At 52.8% G+C, this 13926-nt stretch overlaps 1 protein-coding gene across 7 annotated transcripts in view; it reads right to left on the bottom strand.

The window, feature by feature from the left end:
- Window positions 1–13001, bottom strand: part of TPM3 (tropomyosin 3) — a 28115-nt gene extending 15114 nt beyond the window's left edge. For 3 of the 7 annotated variants that reach the window (XM_047093049.1, XM_047093050.1, XM_047093053.1), the window contains exons 1-3: window positions 12870–13001; window positions 12072–12197; window positions 857–990 (exon numbers count right to left, since the gene is read on the bottom strand). In XM_047093049.1, coding sequence (XP_046949005.1) covers window positions 857–990; window positions 12072–12197; window positions 12870–12986 — 377 coding nt within the window. In that variant the 5' untranslated portion in view covers window positions 12987–13001. Of the gene's footprint in view, window positions 1–856; window positions 991–7411; window positions 7633–12071; window positions 12198–12869 lie in introns of those variants that run through there. The other 4 variants (XM_047093054.1, XM_047093052.1, XM_047093051.1 and 1 more) reach the window with 3 other exon arrangements.
- Window positions 13002–13926: the final 925 nt, after the last annotated feature.

The raw sequence follows: 13926 nt of genomic DNA, 5'->3' as shown, positions 1-13926 counted from the left end.
TGGTTTACCCCACAGCGGCAAGAAGGCAATTGACTATTTTCAACAAAGGTGAGCTGTGATTTGGTTCCCAACCCTGGGCACACATAAAAATCATCAGACCAACTTTAAAAACATCAACACCCAGGGGGCGCTTGGGGGGGCTCAGTTGGTTAAAGCGTCTGCCTTCAGCTCAGGTCATTATCTCACTGTTCGTGAGTTCAAGACCCACATTGGGCTCTTTGCTGTCTGTGCAGAGCCCGCTTCAGATCCTCTGTCCCCCACCCCCATCCCCCACTGCTTGTGCTCTCTCTCTTTCACTCTCTCTCAATATAAATAAATAAACTTAAAAAAAAAAACCAAAAACAAAAAATCTAAACACCATCACCACCACCCACACCCCTCTCACGATGGGCTCTAACTGAACTGGGCATAACTCCAGGCACTGCAGTATTTTTAACTCCCCAACGGTCCCCACCCCTCACCCCCATGATTCGAACGGTGAGGCCAAGGTTAAGAAAGCTTATTCAGCACCGATCGCTGAGCTCCATCTCCAGAATTTCGGACTCTTAGATCAGGGGAGGGACGGAGAGTCTGCCTGAGTTTTCACCCAGCGCCAGGTGCTGTTGGGCGGGGACCTCACTTGGAGAACCACTGCTTTAGGGGAACTCGTCTCACAAATAAGGCCACGATCCACTAAGTGGAGGCCATCCTGGTGGCCCTCTTTAACAACCATTAGATCAATTTATAGGGTAACACCAATTGCAAAAGGCCATGGAGTCCAGGGAACCCTCACTCTGTCTTGAAGTGAAATGCATTGACCTGAGTGTTGCAGGTCCCTCTGAACCCCATGCCCCACCCCACAGGCTCCCCTACTCACCTCTCGCTCTCGTCAGCGGCTTTCTCGGCTTCCTCCAGTTTTTGCAGGGCAGTGGCCAGGCGCTCCTGGGCCCGGTCCAGCTCTTCTTCTACCAGCTGGATCCTACGGTTCAAGGAGGCCACCTCAGCCTCAGCCTGTGTTTGAAAGAGAACGGACAGAAGTAGGACTGAGATTGGGGCTGAGCGCCAAGCAGAAGGCAGGGTCCGATGCGGCAACGCCTGTCCCAGCACAGACACGGACACCATACACACACGCCCCTCTCCCCCTTTCCCACCAGCTGACTTCGGTGCACTCCACAGGAAGAGTGGTTTAAAACACAGTTCCCTGCCCAGCCCTGTGCCACATAGCACCGCCTCCTTTCTGGACTTGGGTCAAGTTCCTGAGCACACTGGTATCAGGAAAGGTGTCTGGCGAAGGGCTCCTCCCGCCTGAGCTCGGGCGTCCTGCCCTCTCTGCAGTCTGCTTTCAAGTGTCTTGTAAAGTGGAAAAATCAGAAGGAATTCGGATTATCTATTAATTTGCCGAAGTCAAATTGTTAACCCTCCAATGACCTTATTCTAATACACCAGGGGACTCACCAGCCAAGAGAACGTTTTTCAGAATAACGGTCCAGACCAGAACGCAGAAGGATGCAACGCTGGGCTACCCACCCCACGCCCAATCCCTGCAACCTGCTCCCCACCCCCCACCTTTTCAAAGGTGACACCAAGGAGCTCTTCTAACTAAAACTACCTGCCTGACATACAAAAAGCGGGGGAGGAGGGGCGGCGCCGAAGAGAACGCTTCCTCCGTGTCCACCCCGACTCCTGCAGATTTCTGAACTGTGACTCCCTTCTACTGCCCCGGTCATCCCTCAGCCTCAGCCTCCTCCCGGCTGCTGTCAGTCCTCTCCCTGACTGCAGCCCACACAAAGGCCCGGCCAGAACACAAGCCGCCCCATGCCTCCTCCTTGGCAGTGGAGTAAGAAACGGGGAAAGGAGGCAGCCTGCGTGTAGATGAACTCCGCTGGCAGAAAAGCCCCCCTGTCATGACTGCCTTTCTCGTCCCTACACCTTTCCTGGTGGCAAGCACACTGACTGCCTCAGCCATGCAAGGACTCCACCTGCTCTGCATGCTACCCAGTTCAGATGCTTATCCAAGTGCTTGGTTAACATGATCTCTCTTCTACAGTCCAGATTGTGCCTGAATTCCATTACCCTGATTTCCTCCTGGCAGTCAGGGGTGGGAGCAGCTACAGAAATAATCTGGGTCACCAGCCCCTATGGGGAGGGATACAGCCCAAAAGACTCCTGTTAAGAATCAGCTTATTAACAAAAATTTCCAAATACAAACATGGGAGATTCAAAGTCCTGTAGGGTCTGGAGCTATATAACCACCAACCCACAGAAGAAAAGTCACGAGTCCACATAAGCTGAAGTTACCAAGAACCCGTTTGTGTCTCTAACTATACTGTTCAAAATACCACAAAGACAAATATTCCCTGATCCTGTTTCCTCCAGGAAAACAGATGTCTCTTCGGACACGTTTCACCTCACAAGTCCAAAAAGGTCAACGACTCAAGATAACAAGAACAAGTCAAGCTATCAGGCAAGGCCAATAAATCACGGCCGGTGCAATGATTTACCCCATCTCCCTCCGTCAAACGCCTAGGACTATAAAAAGGAATTGAACCAGATTTGGAGGAAGCTCATAAAATCTAAGTCTCCATCCAGCTCACCAGTAGTTCCCAAATGGAGAAGATAACAGACTACGGGGGCAGGGTGTACAGTTTCCATGACAACAATCTGGCAGGCAGTTTCTCCCACGAATCAGCAATTACAATAGAATTCTTCGCAAGGCTGAAGAGGGAGGAGAAGGCACCTCTTGGTGCCCTCCTGAGAGCAAGAGCACGCACACACACACTGACACACACTGACGGAGCCTATATCAAATGCAGAACCTGCCACGGGGTGTCCCCACCAAAGCTTCAGAGACCCTGGGGGGGGGGGCACGCCAGTCACTGTTCTCTTTCTGCTCCTCCTACAGAAGATCAGTTCTCTTTACAAAGAAACAGAAGTTTGCAGGATCAAGATCTAGGACTATGTCTAAGGGAATAAGGGAGGACTTTTCCTTCAAGCCAGAACCTACGCACAACACCCATCCCTTCATCCCTTCCGGGTCAATCAAGTCCCGCAAGACACTGGGTGGGACGGACTTCTGCAAACCAGAACAGGAAACATTAAACCTTGTGCTATTCTAATTACCCAAGGGTTAGCACGTCCAGATGTGGTTTTGAACTTGAACTTTCAGCCCATCCACCTCTGCCCAGCCTGGGGGATAGACTCTGAGGTCTTTCCTTCAGGTAATAACAGGATCCTCCACATTAGAAGATGGCTGACCACACGGGGCGCCTGGGTGGCTCAGTCGGTTAAGCACCCGACTCCGGTTTAGGTCATGATCTGGCCGTTCGTGGGTTCAAGCCCCACGTCAGGCTCTGGGCAGACGGCTCGGAGCCTGGAGCCTGCTTCGGATTCTGTGTCTCCCTCTCTCTCTGCTCCTCCCCCACTCGCATTCTGTCTTTCTCTGTCTCTCAAAGGTGAATAAATGTTAGAAGAACAAAAAGAAGAAGGGGGAGGAGGAGGAGGCTGGCCACAGCTTCAGCTGTGAAAAGAGTGTGGCTTAAGTGCTACCATCCTCCAAACAGAAGACATTCCCCAGGCGCGCCACACACCTCAAGGCAAGGAAGTGCCGGGGCGCTGGTGCTCGGAGGCAAATCAGGGCCAAGGACAGAAGGGGATTAGCCTAAATCTGGCATTCTGCCACTCTGGGGTTTCTCTTTTTAGACAAAAGCCACAGCTGAAATTTTGATCAAAGGAAACCAGTAATGGAAAAGTGAGGCTTGGGCCTGTGAAGAAAGGAGTACTCCGGGGTTCACGGTGTCCACACAAGTGTATCTACCCGGGGTGACACTGTGTCCTTAGGGACTTTAAAGTCACGGGGGGGGGGGGGGGCAGGTGTGAGGAAGGGAGCAGAGCTATCTGCCACAGAGTAAACAAAGGTGGAGACTCCAGAGCAAAGGGCTGTTTGCCTCGCCCCAGGAGTGTGTGCGCCAGCCAACCGGAGGGAAAGAGAAAGGTAATCAGCAGGAAAGTAAACCTAAACCAAAGAAAGGTGATAAAGCCTGTTGCTGGGTCCACCCGACCCAGCAAAAGGAGAGCCACACAACAGGCGTTCCAATCCCCCCAGAGATTGGAAATGGGGAATAGGGCCAAAAGCCTGTTTTTGTTTTTTTTTTTTTAAGTTTTGCTTTTATTTGTGTTGAGAGAGAGAGAGAGAGAGAGAGAGAGAGAGAGAGAGAGCGCACACGTGCGTGCACATGAATGGGGGGGTGGAGGGTGGGGGGGAGGGGGAGGGAAGGAGACAGAGAATGAAAACGAATCCCAAGAAGGCTCTGGCTGTCAGCATACAGCCCGATGTGGGCCGAAGTCAGACGCTTAACCAACTGAGCCACCCAAACCCAGACGCCCCAAAACCTGCTGTTTTAAAGCTCACTCGCTTTTTCAATAGTGTTTCTCAATTTTTCAGACCAGAAAAAAGGAGGAAAATACCAGAGTAAGTTAGGAGAGAGAGGTATTAAAAACAAATAAGGTGAACTGTATGTAAACTTAAAAATGGTTAAAATAGGGGCGCCTGGGTGGCTCAGTCAGTTAAGCATCCGACTTCGGCTCAGGTCACGATCTCACAGTTTTTAAGTTCGAGCCCCGCGTCAGGCTCTGTGCTGACAGCTCAGAGCCGTTTTGGATTCTATGTCTCCCTCTCTCTCTGACCCTGCCCTGCTCACGCTCTGTCTCTCTCTCTCTCAAAAAGAAACATTTAAAAAATGGTTAAAATAGTAAATTTTATGTTATGTGTGTTGTTACCACCATCAAAAACAAAGCAAACAGGTAAGGAAAAAGCATGCATTTGAACATTATGTTTATGCCCCCTGTTTAAGTGTAGCAAGAATTGCAAAGGAGGTTCAAAACCGAAAGTATACCTGCCATGATGCTACACTGTGAAAGGCCAGTCTCCAGACTAACAGCAGAAAAGAAAGGCGGCTCCCAGAACAACTGCATTCTCAGCTCTGGACTCACCCAGCTTCCCAACAAAGAGCGAAGGGTCACACAAAGCAACCAGAAAAATAATTAAGTGATCATCCCACGAACAGCATGAGATACCATCAGGGAGTGCCCAGCTTCCAGCTCCAGAGGAAGGACGAGGCTGCCAAACCCACACTCCAGAACGCCTGAGAGGGTAACAGGCAAAGCCCAAGCACCCCTCCCTCCTCAGGAGGAGTTCAAAGTTCACCAGAGCAGAAAGCCAAACGGCTAAGCTCCCTCAAGCTGGGGAACAGAAAGAAGAAACTGGTTTCATCAACCTTTAACTATCACCCTACTTCCCCATCTGAAGACTTCCTCACTAGACCTCAACTCAGTTAGCAAATCCGGCAGGCGCTGAGGAAGGAACCTTAAGGAACGTCTGGAGCTGCTCACTGCTCTGCCTACCACCTGGGAGACCAGGGGAAAACCGAGGCCAAGTTTTCCTGCGAGGAATCCGGCCGGGAGAGGGGAGGGGCGAAGGGGCGGCACCCACCCTAGAACTATCCCCAGGGTGCCCACACTTCAATGTTGAGCCTAACACTCTGCAGCTCAACACATGGCCGGTTCTTTAAAAGCCACCCTGCCTTCTTTAAGGGGATCTAGTCTCCAGAACAAAGGAGACGAGAAGTGTCACTAGCCATAGAGTCACCCAGCCAGTCCATCTCACTTGAATTGATAATTAGAAGCTACTCACACTGGGACACCTGGGTGGCTCAGTCGGTCTCTTGATTTCCGCTCAGGTCACGATCTCACGGTTGGGGAGTTCGGGCCCTACATCGAGCTCCACACTGACAGTGTGAATCCTGCTTGGGATTCTCCCTCTCTCCCTCTCTGTGCTCCTCCCTTGTGGGCACACTCGCGCTCTCTCTCTCTCTCAAAATAGGTAAAATAAACTTAAAAATATATATCACGAACATGGGGGAAATCCCCTGAGAAAAAGACGACAGAGAAGACAAGACCCCAGCATTTCTACGCCCCGGTAGAAAAACAAGAGCATTCTAACAATCTCCCACTCTCCCCCCAAAACAGTAATTCTCAGCCACTCCCCAGAGGACCAGCCAGGGAAAACAAAAAACAAAAAACAAAAAACAAAAACAAAAACAAAAAAAACCTGACCAGGCAAGAGAACAACAAGGAATACCAATAAACCACAGAAGTTCCTCATAAGGTCTTCAAATTTTAGCAACACTTACTTTTCTCTCCAGCCTCAAGATTCTCCAAAACCAAGTCAGGAGATCAGTTCCACCCACTAGCCTGTACCCTAGACCCTGGAAAGTCTTGTGGCTTACTAAAATTACTGGCCCTCCTCTAAGCAGAAAGCAGTTTCGAGAATCACCATTCATTTCATCATCATTTTATGTTCCAACTTCCAGCTGAGCCAGTATTATCTTTAATAAAAAGAGACACCGTGGCGGGTAACTGGGAAACAACAGAGTGTCACTAGAGGCTCCTTGGAACTCATTATTTTGTCTGCACGAACCACACTGCCGAGGTCAACCAGAAACCTTGACAGAAATTGGCACTCAATCCAAGTCTCGGCCACACCAACTGGCTTATCAGCTGCGCTTGGAAGAAGTGTTCTCAACCGGCTGGGCCTGCACTGATTACACTTCAGCAATAAAGGCCAGAATCCTGCAGAAGTCCCCGCCTTCCAGGTCGTCAGGGGTAGGGCCAGGCGAGTTTTGTTGGCTCGCACGTTTGCACTAACATAGTGAGTGAGGTACCAACTCCTCCTGGGCGGCTTCGCCGGCGGTTGACACAGTGGGTTTAGCAGTTGCCCCCACAAAAGGAAAGAGCCCCAGGCCGGAGGATGGGAGGCGGTGCTGTGGCCTTAACCTCCTCCAGGGAGGGCACCGCGCTTCCTCTCAGCCGACTGCAGCCTCATTTCCTGAGCTGGAGGAGGGAGCGGAAAGGCTGCCAGCAGGCCAGGCCGGGGGCTTTCCGGCGGTTCCCACCCCCACCCCCACCCCTGCACGGTAAGTCGGCCCTGCCCCTCCCAGGCCAGAGCAGCACCCACCTACTCTCCCCCCTTGGGCCGGAAACCTCTAAGGAGAGCGAATTCCCCCCCCCACACCCCGCCCTTCACCGAGGAGTGGGGGAGGGAGAGGCCGCTGAGCCCCTCCCCTGGCCGCGCCAGCCTCCGAAGGACTGAATGAATGAGCGGGGAGACAGGAGGAGGAGGAAAACCACTTTCCAGGCCCCGCGAGGCTCAGTTCCTTCAAAGGTCAAGCCGGCTCACCCGAGCGCCCAGTTCCCCCTTCGTCCGCCTCAGGTCCAGCCGCGGGTGAGCCCCACCCATCCGCCGGGCTCCAACCTCATCTCCGAGTCAGCCGGCGCCCGCGGCCCGCGCTCCGCCGCGAAACCAAGGGCCCCCCCCCTTCGGGGTCCCAGCCGCTGCAGCGCCCGCTCCCCCTCGCGCGCCTCGCCCTCTCCGTACCTGCTCCCGTGCCCGCCTTTCCCCCTCCACTTCCCGCTGCAGGCGCTCGGCCCTCTCCTCTGCGTCATCGGCTTGCTGCTGCAGAACCTGGATCTTGCGCTTCACCGCCTCGATGGTGGTGATCCCGGCCATGGTGCCCACCCAGCCCCTGCTCGCTCTCGGCTTCCTGCCTCCTCCGCTCGGCGCTGCAGCCGCTTCTCACCCCCACTTCCGCCTGCTCCTCCCTGAAATACCGGAACTCGCCCACCCGCCCGGATGTGGCGTCACCGCCGCGCCCTGCCGCGACAGACCCCGGGCGGGCGGCCCTCGGCGCGAGCGCGGGGCGGGGCCTTTCCCAGCCCAGCAAAGGGGGGCGGGGCAGCGCCGGGCGCGGGCTACCATGGCAACCGGAAGGCGCGCGACAGGCCGCCCTCTGCCCCGCAGCGGGTCCGCCCGGCGGCGCGGCGCCCGCCTTCACCGCGCACCCGACGCCGCCCCGGCTTCCGCCCACCGCACACAGGCTCCAAACTCGGGTGCCGGGACAGGCCAGGGCTTGCTGGGCCCCAGCCTCAGAAGAGCCCGGCTCTGCAGCCTCCGCTCCGCTCCGGGTGGGCCCAGGTAGGTTCTCTCCCACCCTAGCCCACCGCCTGAAAGTCAAGGCAGGGAATTCCGGGGGTGAGAGAAAAGGCCAGGATGGCGGACTTCTCGTTCCCTCGGCATCGGTACGGATCTCGTCCTTCCCCCGTCACCTTGGAGGGTCGCTGTGCACCAGCGATTCACCAACCTGCCAGGCCTTCCGAACCTTGAGTAATTTAGGTATGGTAATCAGTCGTCACATTTCTCTGTGCAGGTGAGAAAGATTTTATCAGGAAGGGGGCCTCTCTTACAGATCACTGTTACCAGACCCTTTGTGCAACAGCCACGTGAGTGCCTAGCAAACGTCCTGTGGAACCGAGCCTCTGTTCGGTGATAACTAAACAGTTTCACTGCCACTTCTACCTTCAGGTGCCCTGAGTTAGAAACTGCCTCCCAGTCCCTGCCACGTGGGACTTCTGGAAGCACAATAGTAAAGGGACTTGAAAATTTTACCTCCTGTTCTCTCCTACTTGTTTGTACTGTACGCCTACCTTCCCTGTAAGCCATCATAACAAATGTCTCCTCTGCTGCGACTCTCTTTTCCCCTCAAAATTATGGTGCGGAGCAGGACTCGGGATTAAGACTCCTGATCCCTGAAATGACTGGGAGGTAAGACAGGTGCTGCCCTCAATGCCTGGTTCTGAAAACAACTCCCTCCAGAGGCTTCCTCTTCCTATTTCCTTTTAGAAATACTGAGCAATGAGCTGTTTAGAGGAAACAATTCAAACAGTAAATAATTTGCTTGGTAGAGTACGCTGTGTACTGTTTTTTCCCTCCTGGAACTGGGAAGGAAGAACAGGGAGTAAACTCTACCCTGATGGCCTAAGAATGTTTCCAGCTCCTCTCGGAGAAGTCTGGTCAGAGAGAAGATGGAAACAGAAGTGAGACTTTGGCATCTGGGTGATGATCAGCAGGGGGCGCTGTTTACCTCCCTTTGCCCTAGTGAAGCGGCCGGCGCCCTCAACGCAGACCAACCCAAGGCTGCTCGGAGCACCGCTGTATTCCTGAGTCTGGTAGATGTGAACAGATAATCTTCTCTTGATCCAGGGAGACAGGTGGATTGACTCCTGATACCCTTTAAAGGCATGATGGACGGGCAGCAAAGGGCCCAGTGCTAATGTTTTCCTGGTGACCAACAATACAACAATGTATCAGCAGGTGTACGTGTCCATCCCCCCACCCCTCTCACGTCTGGTATTACTCTTTGTCCTAACCTTGCACTCCTCTTTCCCCTTGCTTTACCCTAATGAGCTTCTGACTTCACCTCGGGTTGAGAAGCCCTTACACACGTGAATGTTCTTACTGCCATTGAACTGTACCCTTAGAAGTGGTTAAAATGGCAAACGTGATGTATGCTTTGTTACAATTTTTTGAAAACGATTTCAGACAATTCAGGGATGAAAAGGTGAAGCTTGTACTGACCTTGCCATACCCTTGCCCTTTTCCTTCTTCAAGCAATCCAGCAAATCCTGTGCTTTCCAGAAAAGCTGCTCAGATAACCAGAACTCCCTGTGTGAACATGCAGTCGTTGACTCCCTCCACTCCCTCTCCTGCCCTTATATCCACATCAGAGTAATCTGCTCTGTTAGCCTCGAGGGTAGGAGCTGAGCTGTGAACTTCCCGGGACACTTGCACTGGACGCGCACCCTCCCCCCGAAGATGCAGACATCATGTTGCTGGTGACTCTGACCCTTGCTCTCTGCTTTAAACCTATTGCTTCCTCCTTATTCAGCACTTTTTCCAATTCCTATAAACACTTCACTTTCCTTCTCTGATTCTTTGAGGCAGAAATCCCCCAACTTTTTCTGGGAAAGGCCAGACAGTACAGTTTTCCTGGCTTTGCAGGCCACAGGGTGTGTTGAGCTCCATGGGACAAAGCCTGTAGATGATATGCAAACGAATGGGCATGGTGTCGTTGCAGTAAAACTGTACAAAATGAGGCTGTGACAGGATTTAGCTCACAGGTGGAAGGTTGCTAACCCCAGCTCTGAGAAAAAAAAAACCTTTCTTCCTGCTTCCTTCCTAGCCTAACGTATTTCTGCCTGCTGCTCACAGCCTTCCTCCCCCACTTCTTGGCCTCGGGCACACCTCTGAGGGTACTCGCTGACTTGTAGGGAAAGCTAACAGGGGGAGAGAAGTTAAACAAGTTTTTCTACCCACATACTACATATTGAAATGGGTTTTGGTGGGTTCCTATATAAACATGAGTAACTTCTTTCGAGTGAATATACTGAACGCACCCTGTCTGGGTGGGGGATGACAGTGCGTGTCTGTATACGTGCAACAGCGTAGGACAGACAATTCATCCCCAGGAAATTCCTTTATCTTCCCAGTGAAGTAGGGGTATCATCTAGAGCCTCTGTGTTTCTCTCTCCCAAGATCGAAGGTTAGACTTGTTTGTTCTTTCCTTGCTCCTGGACACACCTCCTCCAACCCACATACCTGCCGCTTTAGCCTTAGACTCTCCAGGAGAGTCGTCACCCAACATCTCATAAAACTCCCCTTAACCCGACACTGCCAGTTTGCGAAAACTTCTGTCCCTATGAGCCAGAGAGATCATCTATCCATCTAGACCCGGAACCTTGGTCAGGTAGTTCCAACAGGCCATCAAGCATCTGCCCAAACCTCTGGAGGTAACCTGTGTTTTCTGCAGTTTTCCAAGAAGGAAGAATTAATAGTTTGCAGGGGACTAAACTCTTGGAAACCACAAATATGTATAACGTATATGATCCTCTTTGTATCTCTGACCTCTGGCAGGATACGTTCAACAGCCCTCGTCACGTTCCCTGGCCGCTGCAGGTGGCAGAGTGCCAAAGGGGAGATGATGGGCCTGAGAGCAAAGAGGCCAAACTTGAGGGTCTGGAAACATCTGCGAATGACCCACTCTGTCTCTCTATTTTCCAAAACCAGGTGCTCCTGGGGCACCTGGGTGGCTCAGTCGGTTAAGTGTCTGACTTCCACTCAGGTCGTGATCTCACGTTTGTGGGTTCAAGCCCCACATCGGGCTCTGTGCTGACAGCTTAGAGCCTGGAGCCTGCTTCAGATTCTGTGTCTCCCTTTCTCTCTGCTCCTCCCCCGCTCATGCTCTGTCTCTCTCAAAAATAAATAAACATTAAAAAAAGTATATGTGCTCCTAAAAATATGTGTATGTGTGGGTATATACATACATACATATATATATATATATATATACATGCTCCTATTTTCCTATTAACTCCGTGCTAAGAATTGACTGTATTTCCATCAATCCGACACTTTCTTTTGTTGCTGTTATGTCACTTTTCTTCCAAACATCTTTCCTTTGTCGCCTCTCATTCACCGTTGTGCTAAAGCTTTAAGCTTGAGGGTAAATGGAAGTAGGTGGTGACGGGATAAACATGAAGTGGAAAAAAACAATTTGTTTCATGTTCAGATGGAAAAATTGAACCCAACTGCAGAGAAGCTGAGTGAGTGAGTCATTGCCACAGAGTAAGGTCTGGTGACCCCTTTTCCCCTGTGAGACTCCTTGTTGCTACCCAGCCCGTCATGAGCAATGCTTGCTGTGGTGTCTCCGTGGCATAAGGGCAGGTGCCCACAGTGGCCCAGATGAATAAACCCATAGAGGGCCAGGGTCATTGTGACCTCTTTTGTCCCATTGTGAAATCTGAGCTGGCTCTGCTGGGCGGTTGAGAGATGAGAGTTCCCCTATTAATATCCATATCTACGTGCCAGGGCTTGGACACAAAAGCGAGGAATGTGGCATGGGGGAGGAGGTGGGAAAAGTGATAGCAGTCTGGACCTGGAGGCCCCTCCCTTTGTCTGGGTCCTGGGAAACATAGTGAAGTTCCTGGGTTGAGGGTGAGACCAAAATGAGACATTTAAGAACAAATGAACATGCCATCAGGAGGGTATGTCAGCATGTGACTGTGTGCAAAAATGCACGCGAGCATCTATTTCTACACCCTGAATCCACAAGTATGTATGTGTCCAAGCGTGGGGTTTCGTCCTATCAACATGGCGCTCTGCACATGCGGATTAACCCACCTTCCGACTCTGTCATACGTACGTCAGCAGCCTTCTTCTCTGCCAGCTCCAGCTTCTCCTGGGCGTCCTTCAGAGCTTCAGAGTACTTGTCCAGCTCATCCTCTGTCCCTTTCAGCTTCTTCTGCATGGCCGCCAGCTCGTCCTCCAGCTGCAGGAGCCCCACGAGTCACACACAATGGAGCAGGCCCAGACCGGGGGCTCCCAAGCCCCGACAGACCCCTGTGCTCGTTCCCAGAGAGACATGCTTTCTCCCTAGCCACTCCCAGCCGACTGCCCTAGGAGTTGTGCCTTGACCTGTGACCCTGGGATCTCTGACCTTAAGATGACCAAGCCATGGTGGGTTTTCATCCAAGACCCTGGGATGGTAAGGGCGTAGATGCCTGTGACTCAAGACTGGCTCAGTCGGTAGAGCCACGTGACTCTTAGTCTCGGGGTTATAAGTTCGAGACCCACGTTGGGTGTAGAGATTACTTAAAAGTAAAATCTTCAAGAAAGATCAGGGGAAAAGAGATCCTGTGTGCCCAGCCCCCCCACATCTTCCTCTAGAAACTGGGTTCTCCCAGAGCATGATCCACCCCATTTAGATCTGGCAGGCACACCAGGGCTCAGAGGGGGCCGCCGGATTTCCCGAGGTCACACAGGCGCTCTGGAGCCGAGACGCTGGATGTCCTCTGCCTGTCCGGTGCGGCTGGGGAAGAAGAGAGTCCCTCCCGCCCGAAGAACAAGCTGGGCTGGTGGTCACTGCCTCTCCCACGAGAGCCCTCTCCCGTCTCACAGTCTTGCTCGCCAGCAGGCAAGAGAGAGCGGTGCCAGCACCCACCTGCTTGCTTCTCTCTTCTGCCTGCTTTTGCTCCGCTTCGGCTTGCTCTGCCCGGTCCAGAGCATTCTCCTTGTCCAGCTTCAACATCTGCATCTTTTTCTTGATGGCCTCCATCATGAGCTGTGGCTGTTGGTGAGCTCGCCTGTGAAACCTGGAGAACTGGAGGCCAGGGCAGGAGAGGAGGGCAGCTGGCTGAGTGACTAGGCGGCCTTTTATCTCTGCTCACGGCTCCACCTCTTGTTCCTAATATGGTCTTTCCAGCTCCTTCCATCCCATTATTGTTCTCCCAGGGGGAGCGCAGGGTGAGATACTTTGATGGACTGACATCACCAGCAAAGAAAAATTGGGGAACAGCTGAGGCTGGTTTTAGACAATGGAAAGTGGGGGAGGGGAGAGGTTCTCCCTGACCCTGGCACGTTCCACCCTCTGGGCAGCTCTGTGGGTGTTTGGAAAGAGCGAGGGGAGGGGAGAACACTGAAATACAGGAGGGTACTTTGGCAATTCTAGGAGCGTAGCTTTCACCCGGAGGGTCCTAGTTGCCCTTCCGTTTCCCCATCACCCTCACCCCCCTCTGTGCTGGATGCTGGTCAGAGGCCACTGGTTGAGTTTTACCTTTTGATTCCCAGCATTCAGGGAGCTTGAGCAACAGTGGAAAAGGAGGGGTCACTCGTGATGATCCCTGACAATTCCCCCGGGTCCCCAGATCAAGTTACTGTGCTATTTCAAGAGTCTCTAATCGGCAGGGAGACATCATTCCTCCCCATTAAGAGCCACAGGGACACAGTAAGCGGTGACCGTCGGTCCCTGGGAGGTCCTCCCAGAGCTTCGAGTGAGGTGGGGGAGAGAAGCAGGGGAGGATCAGAGTAATCTGGGTGGGACCATGCCCTCTGTTTGCCCACAGTGGTCTTTAGGTAGAACTTTCATACCCACGCTGACCAAGCACTGTGCTGCTCTCCACTCTTGTCCTCTGCTCTCTCCTTACCCAACCTACCGCCATCCACACATCACAGTCCTCATCGGTGCCAGCTCTGTTCTCCCTGGCTTGACTCCAGGCCAC

The sequence above is a fragment of the Lynx rufus genome, unplaced genomic scaffold (genome assembly GCF_022079265.1).
Source record: "Lynx rufus isolate CCGP_SWC_20201006 ecotype Redwood Valley unplaced genomic scaffold, mLynRuf1.p SCAF_31, whole genome shotgun sequence".
Taxonomy (NCBI): Eukaryota; Metazoa; Chordata; class Mammalia; order Carnivora; family Felidae; genus Lynx; species Lynx rufus.
The sequence above is the reverse complement of the archived record's forward strand: the minus strand, read 5'-3'. Positions and strand labels throughout refer to the sequence as shown.